The sequence below is a fragment of the Chelon labrosus genome, assembly GCF_963514085.1.
Source record: "Chelon labrosus genome assembly, chromosome: 7".
Taxonomy (NCBI): domain Eukaryota; kingdom Metazoa; phylum Chordata; class Actinopteri; order Mugiliformes; family Mugilidae; genus Chelon; species Chelon labrosus.
The window spans coordinates 6681157-6707916 of record NC_140343.1 but is presented as its reverse complement, the minus strand read 5'-3'; the positions used below and the strand labels follow the sequence as shown (position 1 = coordinate 6707916).

The 26760-nt window shown below is 42.8% G+C and overlaps 1 protein-coding gene across 2 annotated transcripts in view; it reads right to left on the bottom strand.

Annotated features, from left to right (window-relative positions):
* adamts10 (ADAM metallopeptidase with thrombospondin type 1 motif, 10) overlaps positions 1-26629 on the bottom strand; it is a 49138-nt gene extending 22509 nt beyond the window's left edge. For both annotated transcript variants that reach the window (XM_084547525.1, XM_084547526.1), the window contains exons 1-13: positions 26506-26629; positions 20301-20688; positions 13665-13807; positions 13364-13573; positions 10966-11134; positions 10453-10655; positions 9351-9434; positions 6338-6483; positions 5381-5424; positions 4181-4286; positions 1461-1607; positions 1109-1250; positions 39-146 (exon numbers count right to left, since the gene is read on the bottom strand). In XM_084547525.1, coding sequence (XP_084403651.1) covers positions 39-146; positions 1109-1250; positions 1461-1607; positions 4181-4286; positions 5381-5424; positions 6338-6483; positions 9351-9434; positions 10453-10655; positions 10966-11134; positions 13364-13573; positions 13665-13807; positions 20301-20403 — 1605 coding nt within the window. In that variant the 5' untranslated portion in view covers positions 20404-20688; positions 26506-26629. The remainder of the gene's footprint in view (positions 1-38; positions 147-1108; positions 1251-1460; positions 1608-4180; positions 4287-5380; positions 5425-6337; positions 6484-9350; positions 9435-10452; positions 10656-10965; positions 11135-13363; positions 13574-13664; positions 13808-20300; positions 20689-26505) is intronic.
* Positions 26630-26760: the final 131 nt, after the last annotated feature.

Genomic DNA, 26760 nt, shown 5'->3' with positions numbered 1-26760 from the left:
TCAGCTTTTAAAAAACACCCACACAGTAAAATACTTACCCCTTTCTCAATGGTGTTGGTTTGACAGATGGTTCCCTCTGCAGCGGGAATACTGCTGGTGATGCAACGGTTGCTCTTACTCATGCACCAAAGTTCGCTGCAGACTTCCTGTGTGTGAATGCGAGGAGAGTAAAAAAAAAACCCACTGGCGATAGAGAGACAAAAAGAAAAGACAACCCGTCACAGTGTTTTCACGTATCATCACCGTGGAGAGCAGAAACACTCTCCTCTCTCCTCCCTCTACAGCGATGCCTATAACACATGGGCTTGTGTTTTATTGTGTACATATGCTCGGACCACATAGTATCGATAATAATGAGTCTATAAAGCGTTTTTTTTTTTGTTCCAGATGTGCCTTCACTCTGGGCCTGGCCCCGTAAAACTTGACCAGACAAGTGAGTTTTAATCGAGACTCGCTCAAAATCAGCGGGTGCAGTGAATAGATCCTATAAAGTCGAGAGAAAGCGAGAAAAAGACGATGAAACCCACAATCTAAAGGAAAGCGTGGGTCATGAAGACATTTTGCAACATTAAAAATCTTTTATCTGACACAACCGATGAGTACTATTCAAAACTGAAACAGGAAATGCAGCCGCCTTGATGTCAAACTTCTTTACCTCCATATGCAATAACACCTTGTTTTTTATTCTGCCACTTGAATTCAGTTTTATTGTTCGTTATATTTTATTTCATTTGATAATTTTTGTCTTTTGCATTGCTGGGACCCAAATATGATTGAATCAGTGTTTTGTATTGTCTCTATCATTTAAAAATTACTCAAAAAACGCTCATTTTTGTGTTAATGTCAGAATCAAACTAAATCGGTTGCAAAGCGACGTGATTCCTCCTTGTTTGGAAATATAATGTCGTAAAGCATCACAAATTCATACCGAGAACAATTTAGAGACTTGAAATGGCAGCTCGCTTCCTCTAGAACAGCTAAATATTTTTATTTTATCCAACAAAAGGACAGGATTGGGCAAACAACACTGTGTACCACAAAAAACCTTTGTGTTAGTCACTTAAACATACTGCTGATTAGGCATTTTGTCCTGTAGCTGTAGACTCACCGCGTATTTACACTGTCGAGATCTGACGCCGTACTGGAAGCGGCACTGTTCGTCTGCATCGTAGGCCTGACCTGGCGCTGTGGTGGGGTACACAAACTCCTGCTTCGGGGGGACGTTGTTCAGACAAGAGCCCATACCTGAGCTAAACGACACCAAACAGAGTCCACAGATTAAAACATACAACAAGTGGTGATGTTTCAGTCTTTACTGAAAACGCTGAACCTGAGCCTACAGATCATTTAATGAGAGTGGATTTCCGTGCTGTAAAAGTGGAAGCTCGTCTGACCATCAAAAATGTTACGGCGACCTGTGGTCACCAAATTATTTGAGGTGCTGCAGATATCTGACTCACTCCAGGAAGCTGGTGATGTAATCCCGGCTACAGGCGGACCAGATGAACGGGTTTGTCTTCATGGTGATGTGGTCGGCCATCAGCTTGGCGGTCTCCTGGCTGCGAGGCCCGCAGGCGTTCCCCATGCCGTCGTGGTTCATCCCAAACCTAAAGCCCATGATGATACAGTGACAACACTTAGAGGTCACGTGGACAGGAAATAATCCCTGCAGCAGCAGCGATGGAGACAGTGGAAATACGTCTCTAAAGTACAGATGTATGAAAGATTACAGTCCACAGCTGTCACGATGGTTTGCCTTCTACCCATCAAACATCTACATCAATCTACAACGTTTCATTAAAATCGTTTTAGGACACTGATGGTCTTTAAATGGATAAATATAAATATGTTTGAAGTAAATGTGTTTCAGTAAGGAAATTAAAATCATTTAAGTTAAGCAAATTTGAGGATTTTCTGCATTTCTCTTATTTGTAAAATAAAGTATTTTGCTATTACTATTTGTGTTTTTTAAAACATTTCTGACACTACATGCCAAATACTCATTAGAAAATCAAAATTAAGATTAATATTTACAGAACTAGTTAAGTTTACATTATTCCTGAATACGCTAACATGATGAAGGCATGAAATTGAATGAAATAAGACAACTGATGATGGTTATTTTATTAAAGATTAACATATAAAATGCATCTGAGCTCTGAATCCAGTTAACCAAAATACTGCAGATGAAGTCTTGTCTAAAAGATTATTATATATTTATCCTCGTCCATCTTTAACATAACACGGTGAAAAGACTGAGACACAACCTCCTGTGAGACATCACTCGAGGCGCGTTTCGTGTCTTATTGTCTCCTCCGAACACTCACGACAGACAGCGATAACACTCCCAGTAGCTGTATTTAAGCCTGAACCATAAACGTTCTGAAAAGCTCCCTGTCCCCCAGGAGTCTTTCCCGTCTCTTCTTTTCATGTGGGTCCGCTCCACCGCAAACAGGCCTGCATTTAATCTAACGCTGCTCTGTGATGTCAAAACTATTCCTGTGACAATTAAATCAGCCGGGGCCGAGGGAAACAGACTGGATACGCGCACACACGCAAAATAATTAACACGGTCATGTTGACAAGACAGATGCAGAGTCTTGAGTGTTTAAAAGCCACCTGTGTTCGCCATGAGTAAGGCTGATGGATCCACCATCTGTCTCAGTGCTTCTAAATGCTGTTTACATGCACAACTGAATAAGACGGTTACCGAGCGAGTCGGATATGACAGTAACTCCTCCTGATATCAGGACACCAGCTGATATAATCACCGGTCATTAAGTGATAAAAGATTATCTAAACCAGACACGTGAGTAAACAAAGTTTCAGCGTCATCTGGAGGAGCCAGATGTATAAAACAGACGTTCCAGGTGTTGTACACATGTAACTAAATCCACTGTGACTGAATGAAAATATACAGCCATTAACACGTTCTCAATCTCAGCTGACTCTGAATGACTCATGGTGTTAGTGATTGCGTAAACTCCCTGTGGAGACATTCTCCCTTTTTGTCCTCTTTGAGACTGTTCGCACGGGACTAGTTTTACCTGGGGACGGCGTGTGATTCAGAAACGACCCCCCCCCCCCTCCCCCCGCATGTCTGTGGAGGGGGGGGGGGGGTCAGAAAACTCTGTGTTTTATTCAAATGTATTATCCATATTTATGTCTCTGCTGCTTCTGTTTCATTTCACTGCACGTCAGAGGACATTTTAGACTTTTTGACAGCTTTGCGAATTCGAATTAATAATAAAAATATGTATTTTTGGGCAGCACAGAGGTGGTTAGCACTGAAGCCTCACAGCAAGAAGGTCACCGGTTCGAATCCTTTCTGTGTGGAGTTTGCATGTTCTCCCTGTGTCTGTGTGGGTTCTCTCCGGGTACTCCAGCTTCCTCCCACCATCCAAAGACACGCTCATTAGGTTAATTGGTGATTCTAAATTGGCCGTAGGTGTGAGTGTGAGTGTGAATGGTTGTCTGTCTCTGTGTGTTAGCCCTGCGATGGACTGGACCGTACCCCCGCCTCTCGCCCGATGACAGCTGGGATAGGCTCCAGCAGACCCCCGCGACCCTTAACAGGACTAAGCGGGTATAGAAGATGAATGAATATGTATTTTTAAAAATAAAACATGATGAGACTATTGACCCCGGGGAATAAATTACGACCTGGCAGTTCTTAAATCAGCCACACCTTCGCCGATGAACACGTTAACGCTTGATTTAACGATTCCATCTGTCTAAACGGGTAAAAGAGTCAGTGACGTCTTGATTTTGCGCCCTAACATCTGTCCAGACTTTTGATTTACAGCACATCCTTCATAATTCTTGAGTAACAAGAGGCAGAAAAAAGACGTGAATCCAACAAAAGTCTTGAAAAAGTAAAAAACGCACGCCCAAATCACAGAGATGGAGATTCGCACTGGATTAGTATTATCACAGGACGTCTGTGTTATGAGAAACAGGGTAGGTGATTTGCGGTATAATTTAGGGACATGGATGATTTGCACAGGATTAAGATCATAGACTGCCTCCGCAATTATTACAAATTACTGGAGGTCCCCGGGTAAAACTAGTCCAACAGAAATGAGACCATATACCGTCATCTGTATGTGACATATACATTGAGGAAGTCGTGGCCATGCCCAGGAAATAAAAAATGAATCTGTCTGTGTGTGTCACTCACGTGTGTCCAATCTCATGGGCGATAGTGAAGGCTGTCCCCAGGCCGATGTCCTCATTGATGCTGCAGCTCCTCTCTGGCTCACACATCCCTCCCACTGGAGCCAGACCTGTCAAAACAAAAAAACACAAACAAAGTATATCAACATAAAATCAATATATGATGCAGAAAACAAGTGGATTTAATCTGAACACCTGACCCTACCGCCTGGGAAACTGAGAGAGACTGAGACTTGGATGTAGAAATTATATCATTGCAGCATTTCTTCTAATGAGATGAGCTCACTTTGGTTTTAATTGGGGTATAACAGTATAACTGTTACACATAAAGCACAACAATATAAGTTACAGGATGGAGGATTGTGTAAATGCATTGAACATATGCTCTTTCATGCCAACGGCGTTAGGACGAGAGGTTATTTTTCGGTAAATAAGGACAACTGTAGCTGCTCCTCACTTTGGGCTGGGTCTTCAAATCAAATAGTTCTTTAATTTTATTATTTGGTTTCAGCCTTAAGGATAAAATAAGTACAATAATACGATAAGAGCTAGCTCCATCCGTAGCAATTATAATATTTTAATGTTCTGCTTGTTTCACTCCACGTTGCAGCCTTCAAGCTGGGTTGTATGAACGTATTATTTGGGGAGAGCGTTTAGTCTTGACACGGGATAAGGTCAATCAGAACCTTTTGTGTTGGATGCCTCTTGCCTCATTGGAATATATTACACCGGGTTAACAGTCCTGATCTATGGCAGCTGCTCCGCTCCCATGGCTTCCCCTTCTCCTTTGATGTCTGTTTCAGGTGTGATGGACTGAAGAAGAAAGCAGCAGAGGGGCTGCTTTATTTTAAGGGTGAAGGGGTTACGCCCATCTGCACCCCTACTGGCTTGCAGTGGTTCATGTGCTTAATCATCTTGTTTTTAACCTAATGAACAGAATAAACATATATTTTTTAACTCTCTTGTTGGTCTCTGTTGTGGCCCTCATGCTGGTTCCTGACACATTTTCAGGTGGAAGGGTTCTCTAAGATGCCAGGACTAGCGACCAGCTGTCATCTACAGAGTGACTGTGAACAGGGTTTAAGGTTTATGTTGAGCTTAGTGGCTCGGTATGTGGCTGTGATGCTTAAAGTGTCAGTGCACGTACAGAAGCACAGTCACACAGTCACACATTTGCTGGCGTGCAAGTGTGAGGGAACGTTACCTAGGGTCTCACAGGGCTTGTTTTTTTGGATGCAGATGTCGTACCTGCAGAAGAAGAGAAAAAATAACTGAGGCTGTTCAAAACTTACAATAAAACAAACAAACAAACACGCAGCGAATTCACAGACGTCGACAGGCACATCTTATGGACGGACAGCGGGCAGCAGTGACAGAAGACAGACACAGTTTTAAAGGGAACAATAGCAGGAAATAATTGACGGTCACTGTGGTGTCGTCCGTCTGGACAGCTTCCATCTCCTGTTTGATAAATCCAGTCCCACAAACTGTTCTCACAAAGCCATCTCCAAAACCACATCCCAAAAAAAAGTAATTTATCTGTTTTTATGTCTGCTCTATTTGACTGTTAACCTTGTGTAGCTTATACCAAATTATGTTAGAGAAAGAGAGAGAGAGAGAGAATAGGAAAGTATTTGGGAAAGACTGCCCAGCCACATTACATTCAGATGACTCTGACCGAAACATGGTTGTGTTGTTCTCTGTTGAGCATTCCTCTGTCAACAGCATCAGTGTTTTATCTGCTAAATATGCATGCAGCACTGTTGTTTCTGTTTTCCTGCAGCAGCAGCATCAGAAAACAGAGGGGAGGTAGCTTTGCTTTCATTTTGGCTTGCTTTCGCGTTCATCCATTTGCTCTGGGCTTCTTTCACAAAAAAGATAAAATAAAAGAGCCATTTTTTTTTCTTAATGTTTTCTTGTCCAGATGCTGAGCTGTGCACAGAGGCCCCTGCTTTTGTCACCCCCAGACAGGACAAGATACAGCCCAACTCTCCTGGACTTGGCTTAAAGACAACCCATGAGGAAAGGGGCTGGGAATGTAAGAATTCAGCTCGGAGGGAACTCTGCTTTAACCCCTTAAATGAACCGGGAAACAAACTAAACACATTCTTTTGCTGCAGAAGGAGTTCTGTTTAGGCTAAATGTTTTTCGTATTTGTGACCTGGTGATGAGCACAGCAGTGTCGTGGTGAGCGATGCCGTTGTCCGGTATGGCGTTGCCGTAGCTGCTCCGGTGCTGGATGGTTTTCTGCCACTTACAGAAGCTGTCTAAAGACTTCCCCGCATGGTGGTTGATCTCTAGGGTAGGCTGTTGGAGACACAAGAGAGAAAACACTAAAACTGAGTATTTCCTGCTTATCTTATCTCTCCTCATGACATTTCACAAATACCAACAAAGAGGTCACATGATAGATCAACAATGCTTTGTTTAACCCAGCCTTGGTTTTTGTATATTGCAGCGTTTTAGGCATCTAGAGTGGCGCTTAAAAGCTTTTGCACGCCTCAGAATTTTCTACACTTCTGCACAAAAATGCCAAAAAACCTCAGAGAGAACCCAATCAAACATAGGAAATAGAAATATTACACTCCTGAAAGTGAGCCAATATTACACATGCGTGAGGTGCAAAAGTAAGTGCCCCTCTAGGATTACAAGAAACTGGAAATCTGCTGCACAAACGGGTGTGTGGGGTGGGGTGGGGGGCAAACCAGATGCTGAAAACAAGGGTTCACTGACTGTTGCAACTCACAGATATAAACAAATGATTAAATGCACAAGAAGTATAATATTTCTGTTTAATGTGTTTGATTGATGTGTTTGTCTACTTTCAGGACTTGTGTGAAAGTAAGTTTTATGCAGAAATGTAGAATACTCCGGGGGCCGCATAAACTTTCAGTCCGCACTGTATTCCACCAATAGTAAGTTAGTCTTTCCATCCGGTGAAAACTATGTATCTCTGCACCTTCACAGTGTTATGAGGCTGCAGAGAGGAGACGGAGAGGAGGCCGTGCTCTGCCGGCCACAGCTGGCGAGAACTCGTAACCCAGGAATGCATGTGGTGACATAACTAGTAATTGTCTCATCCCACAGTCCCTCATTTCTGGGCCCACCGCCGGCCTCATTTTCCTCTCCAGGGGCAGCTTGCCTTTTTTCAGACCTGGAAACCGACAGCAGAACCGCTCGCGGAGACTTCTCTCAATCCCGTCCCGACCTCAACCTCAATGGGCCGCGGAGTAAGAATAACAACGCTAATACTGCCCACCGCTAATGATCCTAACATTTACTTCTTCACTCTGTCAGATAACAAACACATCCGAGCAGTAAATCACGGGGCTAATTTTGAGGCAGTATGAAAGAGTATGAATCATAAATGTTCCCTAATAAGACAGCTACAGAGGAAACCTCAAAGCCGCACTGTAATGCCAGTTTAAATCAGTATGATTCATCTGTCAGGGCGCAAGAAGGTTAACGTTGTGATGCTGCTGGCTGCACCGTCTCACCACAAACTGTTAATAGCCGACTAATAAGGTCATTTACTAGGTAGTAGATGGCTCAGTCGTCTCCAGAGCTATGCTGGTAAGGTCATGCACTTTTTATGAGCTCAACTCCTGCCTTGTGGTCAAATGTGGATTCTTATTCTGTGTCCTTTCTGACCTCTAATCACTCGCTCGCATCATGCACGCAACCGGAGTCTGCAGTCATGCTGGTGGATTTGTGTGCCAGGCTTCACCAGACCGGGACCTTCAGCTGAGTGTAAAGCAGCAGGGATGAGAGTGAGCACCTCCAAGTCCGAGTACATGGTGCTCAGACAGAAAATGGTGGATTGCTCTCTCCATGTTGGAGGTTATTATATGCCCCAAGTGAATCAATCTACATTCCTTACTTATGGTCATGAATTTTGGGTAGTAACTGAAAGAAACATTAACAGACACTAGACATGTGAGTTTCTGATGAGAACACCCACAGATGACCCTATCCGAAAGCCAACTCCCCACCAGTCCTTTAAAACTGAAGGAGCTACTTGGATGAAACATCTACAAGAAACTCTACAAGTCCAATTGCCCTTCTTAAGCGTTTCTGGAAACTGAAACTGACGATTAAGACCTCAAACATCTGGAGGGAGATCAGAGTAGAGGCATTGCTTCGTTCCTTCAGTTGAAAAGGCGTCGGTTGAAGTGGTGTGGGTATCCGGTAAGGATGAATCCTGGCTCCTTGGAGGGTAGACCCAGAATCTACTAACCTGGCTACACCTTGGGATACATCAAGAGGAACTAGGGAGCCTTGCTTAGCTTATTGTCGTCACAATAGACCTTGGATAAGCTGATGAAAATGAACCGATCTATTGATGCATGTTCATCACCTAAGTTTAATATATTATCTTACCAACTTATCTCCCTCAGTGAAGGTGTTATGTTTGAGGAGGCCACTTTGTCGAGAAGGGGGTTGTAACAACTAGTATTAATGTAAAATGAGTGTTTGTAAAATCTTTCATAGCAGTTTATCTCATAGTTGTTTTACTTTGAACCAAAGTGGAGATAAAGTCCACAGAGCGTCGAGTGTAAACACATTATAGACCAGACCATGAGGAATCTGGTAAATACAGAGTCATATGGTGTTCTCTTGTACCTTTAATCCAGCACATATGGGTTTTTGCATCTCCTCCTGCGAAGCTGATTTAGACGCTGATGTAAAACGCATCAAAACCGCTGATGTAAAACACATCAGTGCCTAAATCTAACTTTGAGACTCTCTACACCCTGGACGTGCGTCATAGCGGCGGTCAGAGAGGTCACTGTTCGCCACAGTCACGAGCAGGACGGTCACAAAGCTGCTCTGTCTGACAGGTACAAAACTCCTCTCATTCCCAAACTTTTCCTCCTTTCCTCAATCATCTCTCGCTTCCTTTCCTCCTCACATCCTCTCGTTCCTGTCATTACAGCAGCAGCCATTCACAAGAGCCACTTAAGAGCCCGCCGGGAATAGTCGGGGTGGGGGGAAAAGACACTAAAGCCAATAATTTGACACAAATAAGGAGCTCATAGATGTTGGGGGCTGGAGGACTCTGACGGAGTCTGGACAGAGAGGAAATGAAGACAAGCTCAAGGAGACATAGGAGTCGGGAGGAGACAGGATGGTTGTTACAGCACATAATACTGTAGTTGACAGAGTTAATTTACCTGGTCTTCCATGAGCAGGATGAGCCGTGTCACCACAATGTTGACTGCATTCCCCAGGCTAGAATCCTGGAACAGTTTGGCAACCTGACCTCCAGGGAAACAAGAAAAGACCAGTCTTAAAAACGGCTGAGAGAAGATAGATAGATAGATAGATAGATAGACTATGCAAGATATATACATTGTAAGATATATAAGTTATATTTTTGGCAACCACAGTCCAGTTCTGTCGTCACAGTGAGCCATTGTAGAATCAAATCCATCAATGCAAAGGACCAATTTGTGCAACAAGGGCTAAGTGCAGGGCAAAGCAGAGGGGGCTAAATGGTGCATTGTAAGCTAAAATACACTAGTCTGAGAGTACCAGTAGTTATTAGACTCAAAGGACCAACAGGGATAAAAACTACTAGCACTACAGCTGCACTCAGACACCAGTTATTACTGGTGTCTGGTGTAATTTGGTCCGTTTTGCTTCACACCACTAAAAGACACTTCTAGCTTCTCTGATTACGTAACACTCCAGATGCAACCAGCTTTGTCTGCTAACCAGCCCGTCATTAAATACATTCCTAACATGTGTGTGCACACATTTTAAAGTGATTAACACTGTGCGAAAAGATCCGCATTGACAGAAATAGTGCAGGCGATGACATGCAACCAAAGCTTGTCGGACTAAAATAGAGGCCTCCTCTTGGACAAATAAACATTATTCGTGCAGCTAAGCACGCCTAATTAGTTTCAATTTAATGAGTTTCTTTGACAAATAAAAGTTTTAACGAGGTTATATCTGAGTAATCCTCCTTGGACAAGCAGTGGAACACATTTCTGTTCTTTCCAACACTTCTTTAATCTCAAAAATGTTGACTCCAAGCTGTTCCCTTGTTTTGTGTGATGCCAACTAACCAAACCGCAACTGGCTGATGGATGGCTGCTAAAATTTAGAAGAGTTGATCTATACAAAAACAAAATGTCTCTGTTTTGTTTGTTGTATTCTACTGTGAAACTTGGCATGAAAAAAAAAAAAGAAGAAAGGGACGTTCTAGGAAAAGTAACTGGGAAATTTTAATCCAATGTGCACGTACATCTTTTGTGTTGTGAAACTTACAATATTCATGACGGCCAGGATGTACTGCTCGATGTCCCTGCGACCATGGTAACCCACCATCATCTTGTCAGCCACCACTAGCGTCTCCACGTAGCGCTCCCGGCTAACTGAGCGCTTCAGAGGCAGCTGGCCACGGCCGACGTGATGAGGAGGCGTCTTCAGAGTCCGCTGCCACCATGATGCACCTTTCATTGGCTTCTCATCTGATGGAGAGCACATATATTAATGTCTTGAGTAAAAAAGAAACTGCTGAGCACACTTAAATGTAGAGCAGAATTAAAGCCCGGTGTTACCATATAACTTTTTTTTTTTAAACTTTTATTTGTCAGAAGATGTTTTTTCAAACATATTTTTGCATTTTCAGCAACGCCCTGCTGCACAGACTCTGTCACGCCTAATCACATCTGGGACCTCAGACACAACCACAGTCCTCTGGCTGGTGTGCAAATGTTTACTCCTCCAGTCTAGACCGTGCCGTTGCCTCTAAAAAGACCAGAATATCTCCCCTCTCACCGATGACTCCACAGGACTGGCCCTTGTACTGATGACGGAGCGACGACCGCTTGTAAACCACATGGGGGCGCCCCTCTGCTCTCTCCCCCCTCTCCGTCTTGGTTTGGTTATCTGGTGAGACAAGGGGTTCAATCAGGTACTCCTCTCCCCCTGCAACAATCACCCCCTGCTGCAGAAAGACAGATTTGAAGAATAGAATAGAATAGAATAAAATAAAATGACAATTGCATCACGATGCAAATATCATAAACTTGACCAAATCTTTATTTAAAAGTTAAATTAACGTTTTATTCTAAATGAGCATGATTAAAAAAATACAGATCAATCATTCAGAAAAGGTTTAGTCATATAGTAATGTCTCATTAGCACAGTTATTTAACCTATTACGTCACATTTTTTCTAATTTACTAGCAAATATTCCAATTTAGGTATTATATGAAAATATTATCAGCATCTTCGTCGTAGTCTGGCACATGGTATATTTGGATTATTTCATCATTAGTAGAAATTAAACAAAAAACAAGACTGTAAGTGTTTTTTTTAACCTCCTTATTCACAATATAGGGGTTTCTGACTATAATTATAGTATTCTCAGCTATATAATAAGCTCCTCTGCATAAACACAAGCATAAATGTACAATAACAAACCATTATTAGTCAGTGTACATGTACAGTGAGAGAATCCAACAGCGTTTTTAGTGAAATAAAGACTTGATCATCATGTCTCTCTGTGTTCAGACTGTCTCCGCTCACAGGGTCCTCTGTGGGACCCCGATGAACATACCCCTCCCAACACACACACACACACACACACACAGACAAACGCACACGTGAGAGCATGAAAGAGTGAATGAGAGCGAGAAAAATTAGGCAGTGAGACAGAGAGAGAGCGATACACTAACACTTCCTTTGATTCTGCTCAGATGTGCCGGCCTCGGTCAGAGTGATTACCCCCCCTCCTCCTCTCGACCGGCTGCGGCAGCTTTCAAAGTGCCTTTAATCTCATAATAAAGTTAGTGATGCTCCTCTGGACTCACAGCCCGCTCGCTGGTGAATGTGCTCATGCTGGTCTGACCAACAGTAATTACGTGTGCGGCTTATTAACGCTTCGTGAACACATCTAATCCTCAGCTGTATATACAACTGTTATTGTGGGGCCTGCTGTTTGTAGTGAGAGGATACACGGATAAAGGGTGCTATGAATACAACGTGAATAAACGTCAAGAGGTTCAGATGAGAACCAACTCTGCGGCGTCGACAAACAGATGTCTGTCCTCTGTTGCTGTGGGCCGAGAGACGCTTTATTAGAAAGGTAAACGGAACATAATTGATGTTTTCTAAAGGGCTAAAATGTCCACTTTTGCAAGCTGTGAGGTTAACTAACTACAGCTTGACTTAACAATATGCAACATTTTCCAGGATGCCTTTGACAGCGTGCCGGAACTTGATCCAAGTTATAGGTTTTCAAACTTCAAACGAACTGCTTGTCATGTCGTCTGACGAAACACAACAACACCCTGGCAGATTTAAGAGACCTGCTCCTAATGATTTGCTCTTAAAGATAATTTCTTGGCATTTTAATTGTATTCAGATACGGCGGAGATAAAGGGAATGTGGGAAAGAGGGCAGAGGAATGACGAGCAGCAAGGTCACCCAGACTTCTTATAATTCTTATACACTTTCCAGGTGAAGTCTATGTTACTGCCACTGGCTTTGAGGGGAAACTTCCACCAGTCTGCAGAATTATCACCAGCCGTTATAATGACCACTTTCTGGCTTGTAAACAGGGTTCATGTCAGCATCCAGGGTTTAATTAAAGGTTACCACCAAACTGACATCAAAGAACTACTGGCCATGAATGTGATATCATCTCACGTCGCCTGTATCTGGACTAAAAAAGTTGCGCTTGAACCAGGGACGTCCCAGTCGGAAGAGCCGATCTAAGCATCCGATCCGATCAAATCAGCTCCGATACACGCCACAAATCCTAGGGTCACAGGCACTCACCCACAGCCCAACACCAACAGACGGCTTCATGTGTCAGGCCTTAAGACTATACACGGCCTCAAACAAACATCACTGAATATTAGTCTGGATATTGTCTAATACACTTTGTCATTTATCTGTAGATATACAAATCTACAATATGACAAATCAAAGTGCCTCTTCTTGGATAAATCCTTCTTTTGAGATAAAGTTCAAAAGGAGCAAAAGACCACACTAGTCGGTTTGGCTACAGATTAAGGCCGGCTTGAGGGTTCAGAGTTTGTTAAAATTTCATGCTTTGATGTTTGAACCAAGCCCCTCTGATCTTGTATTTGCTGAGCCAGCGCTGCTGCTGCTCCTGCTGGCCTCATTCAGTGTATTAGTGGATTAAACTGGGAGGTTTCGGTCTTACCAGGCCGTTACAGTTGCTCAGGGCCACTTTACTGGAGTGCGGTTGGTCTTGGAGGTGTCCTACATAGTGGCAGTGGGGAGAGTAAGGGTGACTCCAGGCTAATCGACCCCTCTTCCAGTACTCCACCCTGAACTGACGAGACAGCAGGCCTCCCTGCAGCGTCAAATTCAGCAGGAAGTTGTTCCGTGATGTTGACAACTGGTAGAAGAGCTGAGAAACACAAAATATGAATGAGATGTGTAAGTACGTTCAGCTTCATTAGAGGTGTGAGAAGAAGAGCTATTTTAAAAAAGCATAATACAGAGTCAGGCAGCCTGTCATCAGTGCTGCGTCTACTTCTTCTTTGGTGGTGTTGAGTCGTTTCTGTGTCCAGCGTCTCGCCATTAGGTCCGACACGCACTGGGATGGCGATCTCATACTGGCCCAGACTGGACAGGAAAGCAGCTGGAGAGAGAGAAAGTAAAGAGACAGAAAAAAACATAATCTATTATTATTATTAGCTGACCCAGCTGGCAAAGACAAACCTTGCAGACTTTCTGGTCCATTGCTGACAAGGGCCCTCCGCTCCAAGTTTCCCCCTCCTTCGTGAGGCCAAAGGGATGTTGCCATGGTTACCTTGAAACCGTATACTTCCTGTCTGTCCCAGACTGTGCCGGGGACTGGTGGAGATTTATTGTCCAAACACGCACAGCTTCCAAACAGCAAACGTCAGCTAACCAACAGGCAAAGGTCATCGGCAAATGAGTCCGCAGTTTTCATCAAACGTTTGGTCTTGGTTGCCAGAGGAGCAGCCCATTCCCACACAAGAGTAAATACCCCAAGATCAGAGTTCCCTGGTACAGACTTGGAAAGCTCTGGACTCGGGAGATTCAGTCCGTAGTCAGCAGATACAGTAGCTCTGAACAAACAGCAGGAACAATAACAAATGCTGCCTTCACTGTGTTCTCGACATGGGAAGGTTGGTACAGAATATGTTTGGAGTTCGCATGATTTAAATTGAGAGAACAAAAACTGGCAATGCTTTCAAATATTCTGAATGAGTCAGCCTTTTCTGCATTTTAATTTTATGTTCAATGTTCTTCCATCATCGCTCTGGCAAAAACATACATCCAGTATGGGTTCAAGAAGGCGGGATGGAGCTGTAAAGTTTTTACTGGGAGCAATTGTAAAGCTGTGAAATCTGCACTGGGAAAAGACACTTTAAAGACTGCAGTTACAGTTTGGATTTAGACTAAAGGAACACTTTGACCTTTTTTTCACCCCTGTTATCTTAGAAACTGTCCAGCAGTGTGTTCCCACCTTTCCTCATTACCACACCCAACTACACACCTGCTGTTAATGGCCTTATCGGTCTTTATCTGCAGTTGTGTTCTTTCCACTGAAATGTTCAAACTCTTTTTGTCTGTTCTGCCCTAACCTGACATAACCAAACTCAATTCTTATCAAAATATGAGTCTGGTAACACTTCATTTGGATTTCATTATTGGCCGTTTTTCAACCGATTCAAAGAAAAGAATATGCCTGCATGCAATTGGATATTCCAACAACCAATCAAACCAATCAGAGTAATTTTGCTGCGACTAAATTCAACTCAACAGAGCTTAGATTTTGTGTATGACCACATCGCTGTTAAACCTCTGTCCATCACCACATAAAGCCCACCCAAACAATCTGATTGACCCAGTAGATCTTTGCCAGAGAATAATCAGTTCTCAATGGAGCGACGCCAGACCAACTTCCCGCCACAAAATACTTGTCCAAGAGGCAGTTAGTTTCACTTCAAAGCAAGTTCAGACCTGGCATTAACAAATACAAACACTTAAAATTATGTAATTACTGTGTGAGCCTTTTCAATGTTATTTCTGTCATAAAAACAAACAAACAAAAAGAAACCCACAAGTGAACAGTTCTCTTATTTGGCCTACACATTGAGGCGGTATTCCTGGAATTACGGCATTACATAAAAATGACAATCAACAAGACCCCACTGGTGTTTTATGTGCATAACTGAGCGAATAAATTAGCTTTTAATTAATGACTATACAACACAGATCTATTTGAAAACAAGGTCGGATAATACTGTCAACTCTGAAGTCAGCTCTTAAGCCTAAAGTTTGAACATCTATTCAGCCGACAGAAATGTTTTACATGTGACGCTTACATTTTAAAAATCCTAGATTAAAAACTCAAGTTTCAGTTCCAGACTGTCATTGTTTCATTAAATGATCACGCTCAGAAAACTGTCAAGAGGTCTAATCACAGTTGTGCAAACTGACAATTTATAATCACATAAAACGGAGAACATTGGAAAGCTTAAGTGGCTTTATGAATGACATTCATTATCCATTAAAAAAAAAAAAAGCTGAACGCTATCTATCATTTTAATTACTAATCATTATGATTATGATTTTGCCTTTTAGGAAAAACAGAAAGACATTAAGACAAAATCACTTGGAAGTTATCAGGAAATCTAAAGCCAGGAAATCATCCTAATGACCACCTCAAATGAAATACAATGGACTTGGTTGATGGAAACCCACAGTGGACGTGGACATGAGCTCTGTTTCTCAAACTTCCTCAAAAGCGTTGCCTCCCTATGAACCCTGAGCTGTTTTCCACAACACATCCATCCTGCTCTCACAAACCACACCAAGTAATAAGGCAGGTGGTACCGCCATTACTTTTGAAGCACAGGAAAAGCTCCTGGAGAGAAAATGAATGCAGGGTGTTAATAAAGTAAATATGAGTTACCTCCATGGTAGAAATTAATGAGACCTCACACAGAATAAACTGTAATGAAAACCAGCCAAACAAATTAGCCTGCAGTTTGAAATAAAGGTTAGAAGGCTTTCTCCACGGGATTTCCAAGCGGTTCCCACAGAAAGTCTGTCCACGCCACAAAGGAAACAAGACACATGTAGGTATTATGGGGTTGTTTTCATGTACAGAATATTTTTAAGATGCAGACACTCGATTGTTTAATATGCAAAGTTTGATTTTAGGAGCTCAAAACAACCTTTATTAAAGACTTTCAGAAGTGTTCTTAATCATTTCTGTTCATCTAAACTTCTTTTTTTGGCAGCCATCTGGTTTAATGACTTAAAAGAAAACTAGCACACCCATATCTGATGTTTCACCTCTTAATAGGCAGCAAATTTAGGCCATAGGAGCCACACAGTAGTACCTAGTTGCGCAAAAAATGCGGCCTATACATTCAAACAGAGATCAAAGCCACGGTGGAAATTTGCTAAATTTAACAGGAGAAAACACCCTAAGCAACACGGCCACATACAGTAGGGTCTGTGCTGATAAATATGTCCCTGGTTCTGTTATCGCCAAATGAAAATAGTGGAAGGAAGTACTGTGGATGGAAAAGTGCCTCTCCCTGCAGGCGAGACACACCTCCAGGGCACCTCACCTCTCTTGAATCAAAAACTACAAGAGCAGGAAGAATCTGTAATTATCCGGTGTAACGTGTGAGTGTCGAGTCTATGATGCTGATAAGAATCTCGTTAGAAGCCATGGAAAGATTTAATGTGCGTCAGAAACAGAGAACTCACTCTCAGTTTTATTGTTTATCTTTCTTTCTCCTGCATGTAGTCTGGCTGATCCATGTAGGGAAGTGATAAATACACACCTCGGCATCTACAGACCTGTATCCTTTTGGTATGAGACCACTTCTCAGGATTTGAAAAATAAGAAACTGCAGGTAACAGAGTGGTAAAAGTAGACACATGCATGTTTTTGGGAGGCTGCTCCTTCTGCATTTTGAATTAAATCTAATCTTGTTTTTCCTAAGAGTTGTCCCCATTATTCTTGCTTCAATCTGGAGAAGATCCTTCTCTATTTCTAAATACCCGCTTCCATGGTCTCCAAAGTTTGGTGTGGAAGAAGTTGTCCGTAGTCCCGTCCTTAACCCCATCCAACACCTTTTGAATGAACAGGAATGCCGACCGTGGGCCAGGTCTTATCGTCCAACATCAGTGCCTGACTCCACTAATGCTCTTGCGGCTGAATGGGATCAAATCCCTGCAGCTGTTCCAAAATCTTGCGGAAAGCCTTGCCAGGGAACTGGAGACTGTTATTAGCAGCAATTGTTTGCAGTTAAATGCTAAAATATCTCATCTGGGCTTAGTGTTTGGGTGATCTTACAGATGCAGCTTGGCGTACAAGTTGGAGATGGTGAATTCAGGGACAACAGTAAAGTTCATCAGCAGGAACCCTCATGGGAAACACAAGAAAACTGAGTGTTGGACTCATTAGCTTTAAACGTTAAATTTTTTATATGTTCCAGCTGTACCATGTGTGCTTGTGCAAAATATACTGTAAACGCCAAATGAACAAGCAACACAAGAGAGAAATTTGCATGCATCGTTCATTTCTCATTAAATTTGCTGTTTTAGTGGGTTGGATTAAAAATATTATTATTAATATTATTGTTAAGCCCTGGATAAGAGTCCAGAAAGAACAGACAAAGAAAAAAGTGCTTAAGTATAAAAATAAAACTGCTGTATGTATTCCCAAGATGTTCTTGTTTTGTGAATGTTGTGTTGTGTTCACATTGTTTACAACAAAATAAAAACATGTCTGATAACTGAAGATAACTACTTTTATTAGCAAAGCCGCCCCTTATTCTATTTCAACACTGTGGAAAAGTCACGTCTCTGTCTACTTAATCAATATTAGCTCTTCTTTTTGTTCTGTTTTTGGTCTCCACCAACTCCGGTGGTAATAGCCGGCTATTTAACTGCTCTGCCTTGTCTGTTGGTGCTGGGCAGGAAGTGTACAGTGGGTTATTCAAGTTTAGTTCAAGGTTTTTGGAAGACGATGCCTCCTTCTGGAAACAAGTTTGATGAGAGTGGTGAGAGTGGACCAAAAAATTAAAGCTGCGTGCAAGAATTTCAAAACAAGCTGAAAGATGCTCCAGAATAGCCGAAGAAACTGCAGAACTGGCTGATCTACTGGGGGTTTGTCAACATCAGTAACTTCTTTTACTTCACACAAAGTCACTAAATCTATTGTTAGAAAAACACTAATTAGTTCACGTTTAAAGATTTGATTTCCTGTGTTAAGTCTCAGAGGGAATAAGCCACGTCATGATTTGAGAGGTGGGCTGTTTAAAGGAAGTAGCGTAGCAGACTATTAGAGACGGATGGCTGTGAGGGGTCAGAGGTTAAGTTTAGGAAATGCACAATCACAGCCTTGTTCTGGGTGATGAGACATGGACACTCAGGGAATTTATGTCTTTAGGCGGATTTATGTTGCTACAGGTTCAGTGTAATGTGTGAGAGAGAGAGAGACTGTGTGGTGAGGGATGTGAGGGAGGTGAGGAAGGTGAGGGGGGTGAGGGAGGCGGACATGTGGCCACAGCAGCATGATTTGTGGAAACATAGTTCAAGTTCAGACAGTCCAGACCTGCAGGCCTCGGCAGGTCAGACCTGAGACCTGCCCGAGCTCATTTCAGTCAGCGTTTTCTCAACTGAACACTGTGCTGTAGCTAAACATGATGAGTTTAAAAAGAAATGAAAAAATAAAAAATAAATAAATCTCATAAAACTGTTTTGTTTTGAATTTCTAAACTTAGGCAGAACTGACAAGTTTTTTTTTTTTGTTTTTTTCCTCAAACGAAAAACAGATTTCACTTTGGGCACCTCGACCAAAAAATATATTAAAGTCATGCTACTCTGAAAGACTGAAAATAATTAAAGCAAGCCACATTATAAAGCCAGGATCACAGACAATAAATTTAATCAAAAAAGGGGGCCTTTTATGAATTATTTCAATTCCTTGTCAACTCTGCCTGCTGACTAAATGCGTATTACACCGATCAGGCATTACATTATGACCTAATATTGTGAGGATCTCTAAACCAGTTGTGACTCATCAGAGAATGGACGTGGGCCTTCTGAGGGTGTCCTGTGGTGTCTGGTAACAGAGTGTTGTCAGTGGGGCAGTCTTTGAGGGGAGGGGCCTCTGTGGATCATCCCACAAGATACTTGATGAGTTTGGGATCTAGTGAATTTGGAGGCCAGGTCAACACCTTGTGCTGTTCTTCAGGTTTTTGTGTGTGTGCCTGTGTCAGGCTGCATCCTACTGGGGATGGCTGCTGCCATCAAGGAGTGTCATTGCTATGGGGTGGGGGTGCCTGGTCTGGTCTAGGTGGGTGGTACATGTATAAGTAACATCCACATGAATGAATGCCAGGTCCAAAAGTTTCCCAGCAGAACACTGAATTGTCACAAGATGGTTAATGTTTTTACTTCAACTGTCAGTGGTTTTAATGTTGTGGCTGATCGGTGTATAGTTGAAGGGAAGCTTTTTTCTTCTTTTACTTTAAATTGTTTTTAGTTTACTTATTCATGTATGTATTTATTTATATATTCATTTGTTTTGTATTTATTTATTTTGTATGTTTTATCTATTTATGCTTTTAATCCATCATGTGACATTAGCTGTATGAGTGTGATATAAAAATGTGTGTAAATTCATTTTGTACAGAGATATGTTAAGTAGTTTTGTTGTCAAAACCATAAAACAAGGTGTGGGAATGTGTATTTGTACTGTTTGTATTGCAATTCCCCTCAATAAAAACAGTATTTAAAAAAGAAAAGAAAGAATATAGACCAGTCTGATACTGTTTTGTTTCCTGTAATTTTGTAGTAGATACAGTGTTGAGATCTAAGTTCACACAGGAAGTGACTACCAGTGATGTGGCTACAAGAAACCGGCTTATTTGTATTTGTTAATAATTTGCTGTATTAGCTGAAAACAGGCGTGTTTCTGTTATTTTACCTTTTAAAGAACTTTATGTTAATATGTTTTGATATAAAATGAAATATACCATAATTTTATATTTTATCCGCACTGTCTCCTCTGATATTGTTCAAACTGAGATAATCATTAAATCACGTCCTGACCCTACACAGGTTTAACTCACCTTGTGACTGGGCAAACTCATCTCTGTGACCTCCTGCGACCTCGGCGGCAACCATGACAACCATGACAGTGCAGACCAGACCAGTCCTCCATAGCATCTCCATGGTTACTACAGTAGTTGCTATAGTAACAGAATTCAGTGCAGTGGTCCCCGGGCCTCTGTCCCAACATGTCTCCTGCCCTCTCGGATGCCCCGTCGCCTAGCAGTGGGACAGCTCAGCGCTCTGTTGGGCCATGGCTGCAGGAAGAGCTGAGTCAGCTACTACAGTGTGTCGGTTAGCGAGTGGTGATGGCGAGTGGTGAGGAGTCCTCATAGACGTAGAAAACACCTGGCCGGACGTCTCAAGGGGCTCAGCGGCAGTTTCTGGCACACACTCCTCTCAGCTGCCCTGTGGGAGAGAAACTGTTCAGTAACTACAGGAGGAAGGCCCGGAAAGGGAGTGAAAGGGAGGGGACGGACAGATTTAGGCTCAAAGAGGAGGCAGACAGACAGGGAGAGAGAGACAGAGAGAGAGAGCATGAGATCCCATTGACCCATGCAGTTCCCAGTCTAACAAGACAAATCTACCCAGTTCATATTCAAGGACCTCCCCAGTCCTGTTATTGTTCTTTCAGATAATCAATCTTGGCTTTAGCCAGGGGCAAGCACACGGTCTTTCACTCTGATGACCAGGGACAACAACCTGGGGCCCCTGAGGACCCACACTTTAAGCTGCCTTCCCACCGGAAGGAGTTCAAACACAAAGGAAGCCATTGATCTTGTAAAAAAGCTGTGCTTAATGCCCAAACAGGGCTTGACGTGGGTATTATGTCAGCGGGGTCTGGGGGTAAAATGAGCCAATTTGAGAGGAGCAGCAGGTTGCCATCACCGCTATGCTGGCTGACTCTGGTGGTTGGTTGTATGGCTGAGTGATTTGCTGGCAGGCTGCCTGACTGACTTACTAATTGGCTGTCGTCCTGTGTAGCTGACTGATGTATGAAGAAACTGTGCCTATGCGGAGCTTTATTTTTTACATTTGAGACAAAGACAGCTATAACAATCATACCTTGACTGATACTAAGAGTGCTACTGATATCTGGCCGATTAAAAATATTCAACACAACACGTCATCACATATTGTAGTTACTTTTAAGCAACCTTGACATGGATCACCCAATTTTCTTTTAACGTACATACAAACTGAGACACTTTACAGTTCTGGTTTTGGTTTTGGTTTCTGGTGATAGAGAGTGGCAGCGTTGGAAAGCAAGTGGTGGAATCATGGCAGGCAGACCCTGGTTGCAAGTGTCTCAGAGCTTTACTTGTGGAGTTATTAGGCATAGAGTGTTTACCAAAGGAAATTAATGGGAAATGAGTGAGCCCAAGTGTCTTGGGCCAAATCCTTGTCCCGGAAAATGTTTCAGAGTGTGTTTTGTGGCATTTGGACTGTATCTGTGCAGGTCTGAGGTGAAGTTTTTGGGCAAAGTAGTTGTAGAGTAGCTGTGGTTAGTCCAAGTGTTTCTGTGCATAGTTTGTTGTTCAGTTTCTCTGTGTGTTCTGTCTTTCTCACACAACTATGTCAGGTTAATTTGGCTATAGGCACATGTGAGTGTGAATGGTTCTTTATCTTTCTGTTTTAGTCCTATGATAGACGGGCGACTTGTCAAGGGTGTACATCTTGCCTAAAGACAACTGGGACAGGCCCCTGCCCTCCCGTGACCCAAAAGAGGATCAGCAGTAATAGATAATGACAATGGATTATTACAGAACATATTTGGACATCCGATTCTAAAAAAGTACAGCACACACACACCTTTACACTGCACCCAGTGACTGTATATATAGGTTTAAACAAGGATGAACCCTCTTCACCCATTTGATTTACCGGAGAGCAGTTTTTAAGCTCAGTGTTGTGGCTCCGGGCTCTGCCATCTTGGCAGGCTCTGCATAACTCATGGCCACTCTAAAAATGGTCAAAGAGGTGGAGCTGAGGCAGGTGGGTTATGTTTCGGCTGACTGCGAGCAGCCTGTGACAAAACCCACCTGTTACGCCCCTAACAATGCATAACGTTAAGGCTTGATATCTTTTAAATGAGTGAGTTTTACAAAAGTGTATCTCCAGTACGGTGTCAAGAATAGGGAAATTAGCGATAGAGACTGAAAACATCTTTATTTCTGCTGTAACGTTGGTCATTTTATCATAGAGGTCTGTGGGGATTTACTCACTTTTGAAACCACCTTCAAGTGGTCATTCAAGGTACTGCATGTTTTAGCACTTTTATGTTGGGAGCTGTTGCTTGATGACAAAAGGTTTTATGCAACTTGTTCACCTCATACAGATACCTGGACAGTTCTGCATATAGTTCTGCATCTGCATATAGTAAATGAACGAGGCCATTTTCAGCAAAGGATCGGGAGTAAGAAAAAGACTGAATAAAGACTAGCTAAAGACTAGACAGACTAGAGAGGCTGCATCCAGACTATCACTAGGAGGTAACGGTTCAGCCAGACACCACAAATTTAAATCATGCTGAAAGGAATTTTGTTGATTTTCCACATTGCTAATTTGGCTGTCCTGCTCTATAAATAAACTCTAAGTTCCTTTTCAGTTGAGCACTATAGCTTTTTTATTTTTTTTTATTTTTTTTATCTGAGACCAACATAGAGCAAGTCTGCTCTGTAATAACAAAGAAAAACGACTTCTTCAGACCCAGAGTACCCAATACAAAAACAGACCAGTCACATATTCATGGGTGCCCTTCTCTTCGACGTGAGTTTCCTGACTTCAGATTGCAGTGTCAGCTAAAACCCAAGCCTTGCTATCCTCCAGTAAAGTCTGCCCACCCAGTTCACTCTTGTCCCAGCCTATCCCCCCCCCCCCTACCTCCCCTCCATCCCTCCCTCAGAGCCGTCTGGGGAGAGAAGAGCGAGCGGAGACGCCACACTGGCCCAGATGGCTGGCGGCTAACCAACTGCAGCCAAAGGTAATCGGAGGCAGATGGGAAACCTTTTGGTGACGAGAGCAGGGGGAACAAGTTGCCTCCTGAAAAGAAGAGGAAAAAAAAACAAGTGCAAAACCCGAGGGGGAAAGAAAGAGAGACAGCAAGAGTGTAAGCTATTCAAGCCAGCTGGGAGAGCCATTCTTGAGCGTTAATACTTTAAACTGAGTGTGGAGGAATGGGCTGAAAAGAGCCTTAATGTTCCTCCCGTTTCATTTCAAACAGCAATGGGCAGGTACAGTAAAAAGAGAGCTTGCTTTAAAAACACTGAGGGGTCTTTGTACCGTTGCAGCTTCCCTCATATGTGGAACAACTAAAAGTCTTTCTCTCTTCCCCTCCCTCCGGCCTTCTCCCAGTCATTTCCTGCACGAGCCAAACTCCCCTCCATTTTCATTACTTCTTCTGCTCCCGCTCTCGATTTATTGTAGGGTTATTAAACTTGCAGCTTGATATCAAGTGCTTTTCATTACCACTAACTCTTCTATTGTTTATTTAAACCAGAGAGAGCGGGAGGGATAGGACCCCCACCAGCGCTGTCCCTTGGTGCTTTTTAAGTAAAGCTCCTTTAAAAAGATTTGTGGATAGCCTTCGAGAAAAAATAAGAAAAAAAAAATCCCCACACAACATGCATGCACCGCCTTGCACAGTTTTCCTGGTAAATTATTACCCCATTATAAACCACACAGAAATAAAGCTAAATTGAGAGTAAGCTGTCTCGCAGAGGTGATGGCGTTGTACATCTTCTGCGGTCTGTTGTGCAAAACTTTCCCTCTGGGCTGTATCATTTTTTGGAAAAATAAAAAACGTATGTTTGTCAGCGGGCCAAGTGAGCACATACACCGACTCTCGGCTCTGTGTTTGGCTTGGATGAGCGGCGAAAATATCGAGCGTATAGCAGCACTCGCGGGCCAAGAGGGAAAGTGGTCCGAGCTGCAGACAGGCCACACAGCTTCCAAACTGCTATCACAATTTGCAAAAGAGGAAAGAAAGAGGGGAGAAGAAAGGAGTTGTTGTTAACAAGAGAGGGAGAGAAGTTGGACCACTCGGGATAATTAGGTGGGAATTTAAGGGTGGGCGAAATTTGTAATCAAGCCAATGGACCCTGGAGCATTTTGACACGTCACTTTATTCATATTGTCGTCTCGTTTGCGAGCGCCACTTCTCGTGTGCTGTAAGGGATGTACAGTGAAGGGTCTTTTTTTCCTTTTAAATACTGGAGTTAACTATGCTGTCCTTGTCTCTAACTGTTGCCAGGGAGAGTGGAGCTATCCGAAAACTAGCACGCTAATCAAAGCCATATGACCGGCTCAAAGTAAAGTCTGTGTGCAGCGAACAGATGCTAAGTGTCCCTCAGCTTAGCTTCAAGTTGAACACTCCCCCACTCTCCCTCTCTCCCTCTCTCTCTCTCTCCTTCACACACACTGTCTCCTCTTTGATCAGGGAGTAGCTCATGAATCAGCTTTAGGTGCAGTTTATTATTTCATTAAACTGGCACTGGCGGCTTCTCTTTTCTAATAAGACCATGAGGCTGTGGGATCAAATAGCTCGTAAGACGAATGTCACAAGTCAGACGGAGCGTTTCAGTCTGCCTCAGCAGCAACTGCTCCCTCAATGGGGGAAAAAAAAAAAAAAAAAAAAAAAAGAAAAAGAGAAAGCTTCAGGATTCAGGTCTCCATGTGAAACCATGAACAGGTGATAGAAAGGACCGGGGGATATATCTCAGACTAAACTCTCTGTCTGGTACAAAGACAGAAAGAGAAAGAGGCAGGCATTCCTTTCCCAATTCCCCCAAATAAACAGTGTGCAGATGAAAAGTGGGAACATAAACAGGCCGGAGAACCTCGGATGTGCTCCCCTCACTCTGAAAATGTGCCTCTCGAGTCTGAAACAATATTTAGTGAGAGAGAGAGCTGACTCGACACCAAGTGAGTCAGCCAGCGGCACTGGGAACAGAGCACAGATGGAAGTGGAAGATTTTCTCTTTCTGCTCTTTTATCATATTCGTGTCTGTGCATATTCTTAATCTGCTTTAGGACTGCCAGCACCGAGAAGACCATTACTGACATACAACACAAATAGAAAAAGCGAATCTTTTTGATGGGGTATGAGAAACGTCTGTCATTATTGGATAAAACACATTCATCTATCACTGAAACACACTTAAATTCACACAAATACTTGATGCAATGCAGATTAAACTTGTGCATGCGTGCGGGTTTGGAAAAGGGTGCAACATTAGGCATGCACAGATCCAGTATGACTAATTGGTATCAGTAAGTTTGCAGTCTTTTGATTCTGTTTAAATATAATTTCTCTGTTAATGTCAATATAAGCAATTTTGCTTTCAGTGCCACATAAATTAAAGGACTTTATATGACCAAAAAATGATCCTAACGAGTTTCACACAGACATTTACAGTTGGAATTTGAACACAAATAACATAACACTGGAAAGGAAATGTTGGATTTCTAGTGTGCCGGTTTGGCTGATGGTGAAAACTCAAAAACGTGCAGCCACCACCGCATGCATAATGAACAAGAATCCAACAATGTAAGCCTGCAGATTTCTGCAAAGGCAGTAAACTAAATGACTCATCTATCATTTGGCCGCTTCATTGAAAGACCGCAAATTAGCACACAAGTATCTGCATGTCAAATGGATAATTACTGCACATCTGTGTGTCTAACTATTACGGTTTTTCCTTTGTAATCAAGGGGAGATAAACGCTCTCTAAAAAATGTTATAATAGTATAATATTTTCTAATGTTTGTTGCAGAATTTGCAGCAAGGAGAAACAGTAAAGGCTCAATCCCACCACACTTCACTTAATGTACATGATGTCTGCTGACAGCCACATCATCCATTCACCGGCACACACACACACACACACACACACACAAACATTGACTTCCCTGTCATCAGCCAATGAGGAGATCTGAACCGTAAGCAGAGCTCTTTGAGGAGAAGTAAGAATTTAGGAACAACTAAAATGCCAAAAGACAACATTAAGTCCACACAGGTGCATCTCATGATCTTATTACAGTACAGCTAAATGACTAAATTAGGGCGACATTCTCTCTTGCAGGGATATTTCTGGAGGAAGGAGAGGGGAGCAAGAGTTGAGAACAGCCTCCTGCCAGCATCATGTCAGGGGCCGTTTTCTTCCAGAGCTGTGCATGAAAGCAGAGAGAAGAGTAGGGCTATGTAGCCGGGGCTAGCAGTCCTACCTTCCTTCGTGTCCCTTTGCAGAAGTTTCCGCTGCAAGTCTGTCCTCTGTCCTCAGCAGCGGAGCGGAGCGGAGAGGAGGCGGCGCCGGCGGTGCACTGAGGAGACTCAACAGCTTCCACTTCCAGATCCAGAGCTGCAGTTTCATGTCAACTTCGCCGCTGCAGAAAAAATTGGAAACATCCGGCGGTTGGGACTTTCAAAATAAAGGTTTGCAGGAGTTTTGGGGGCACAAGAAAATTCAATCTGACGTTTAT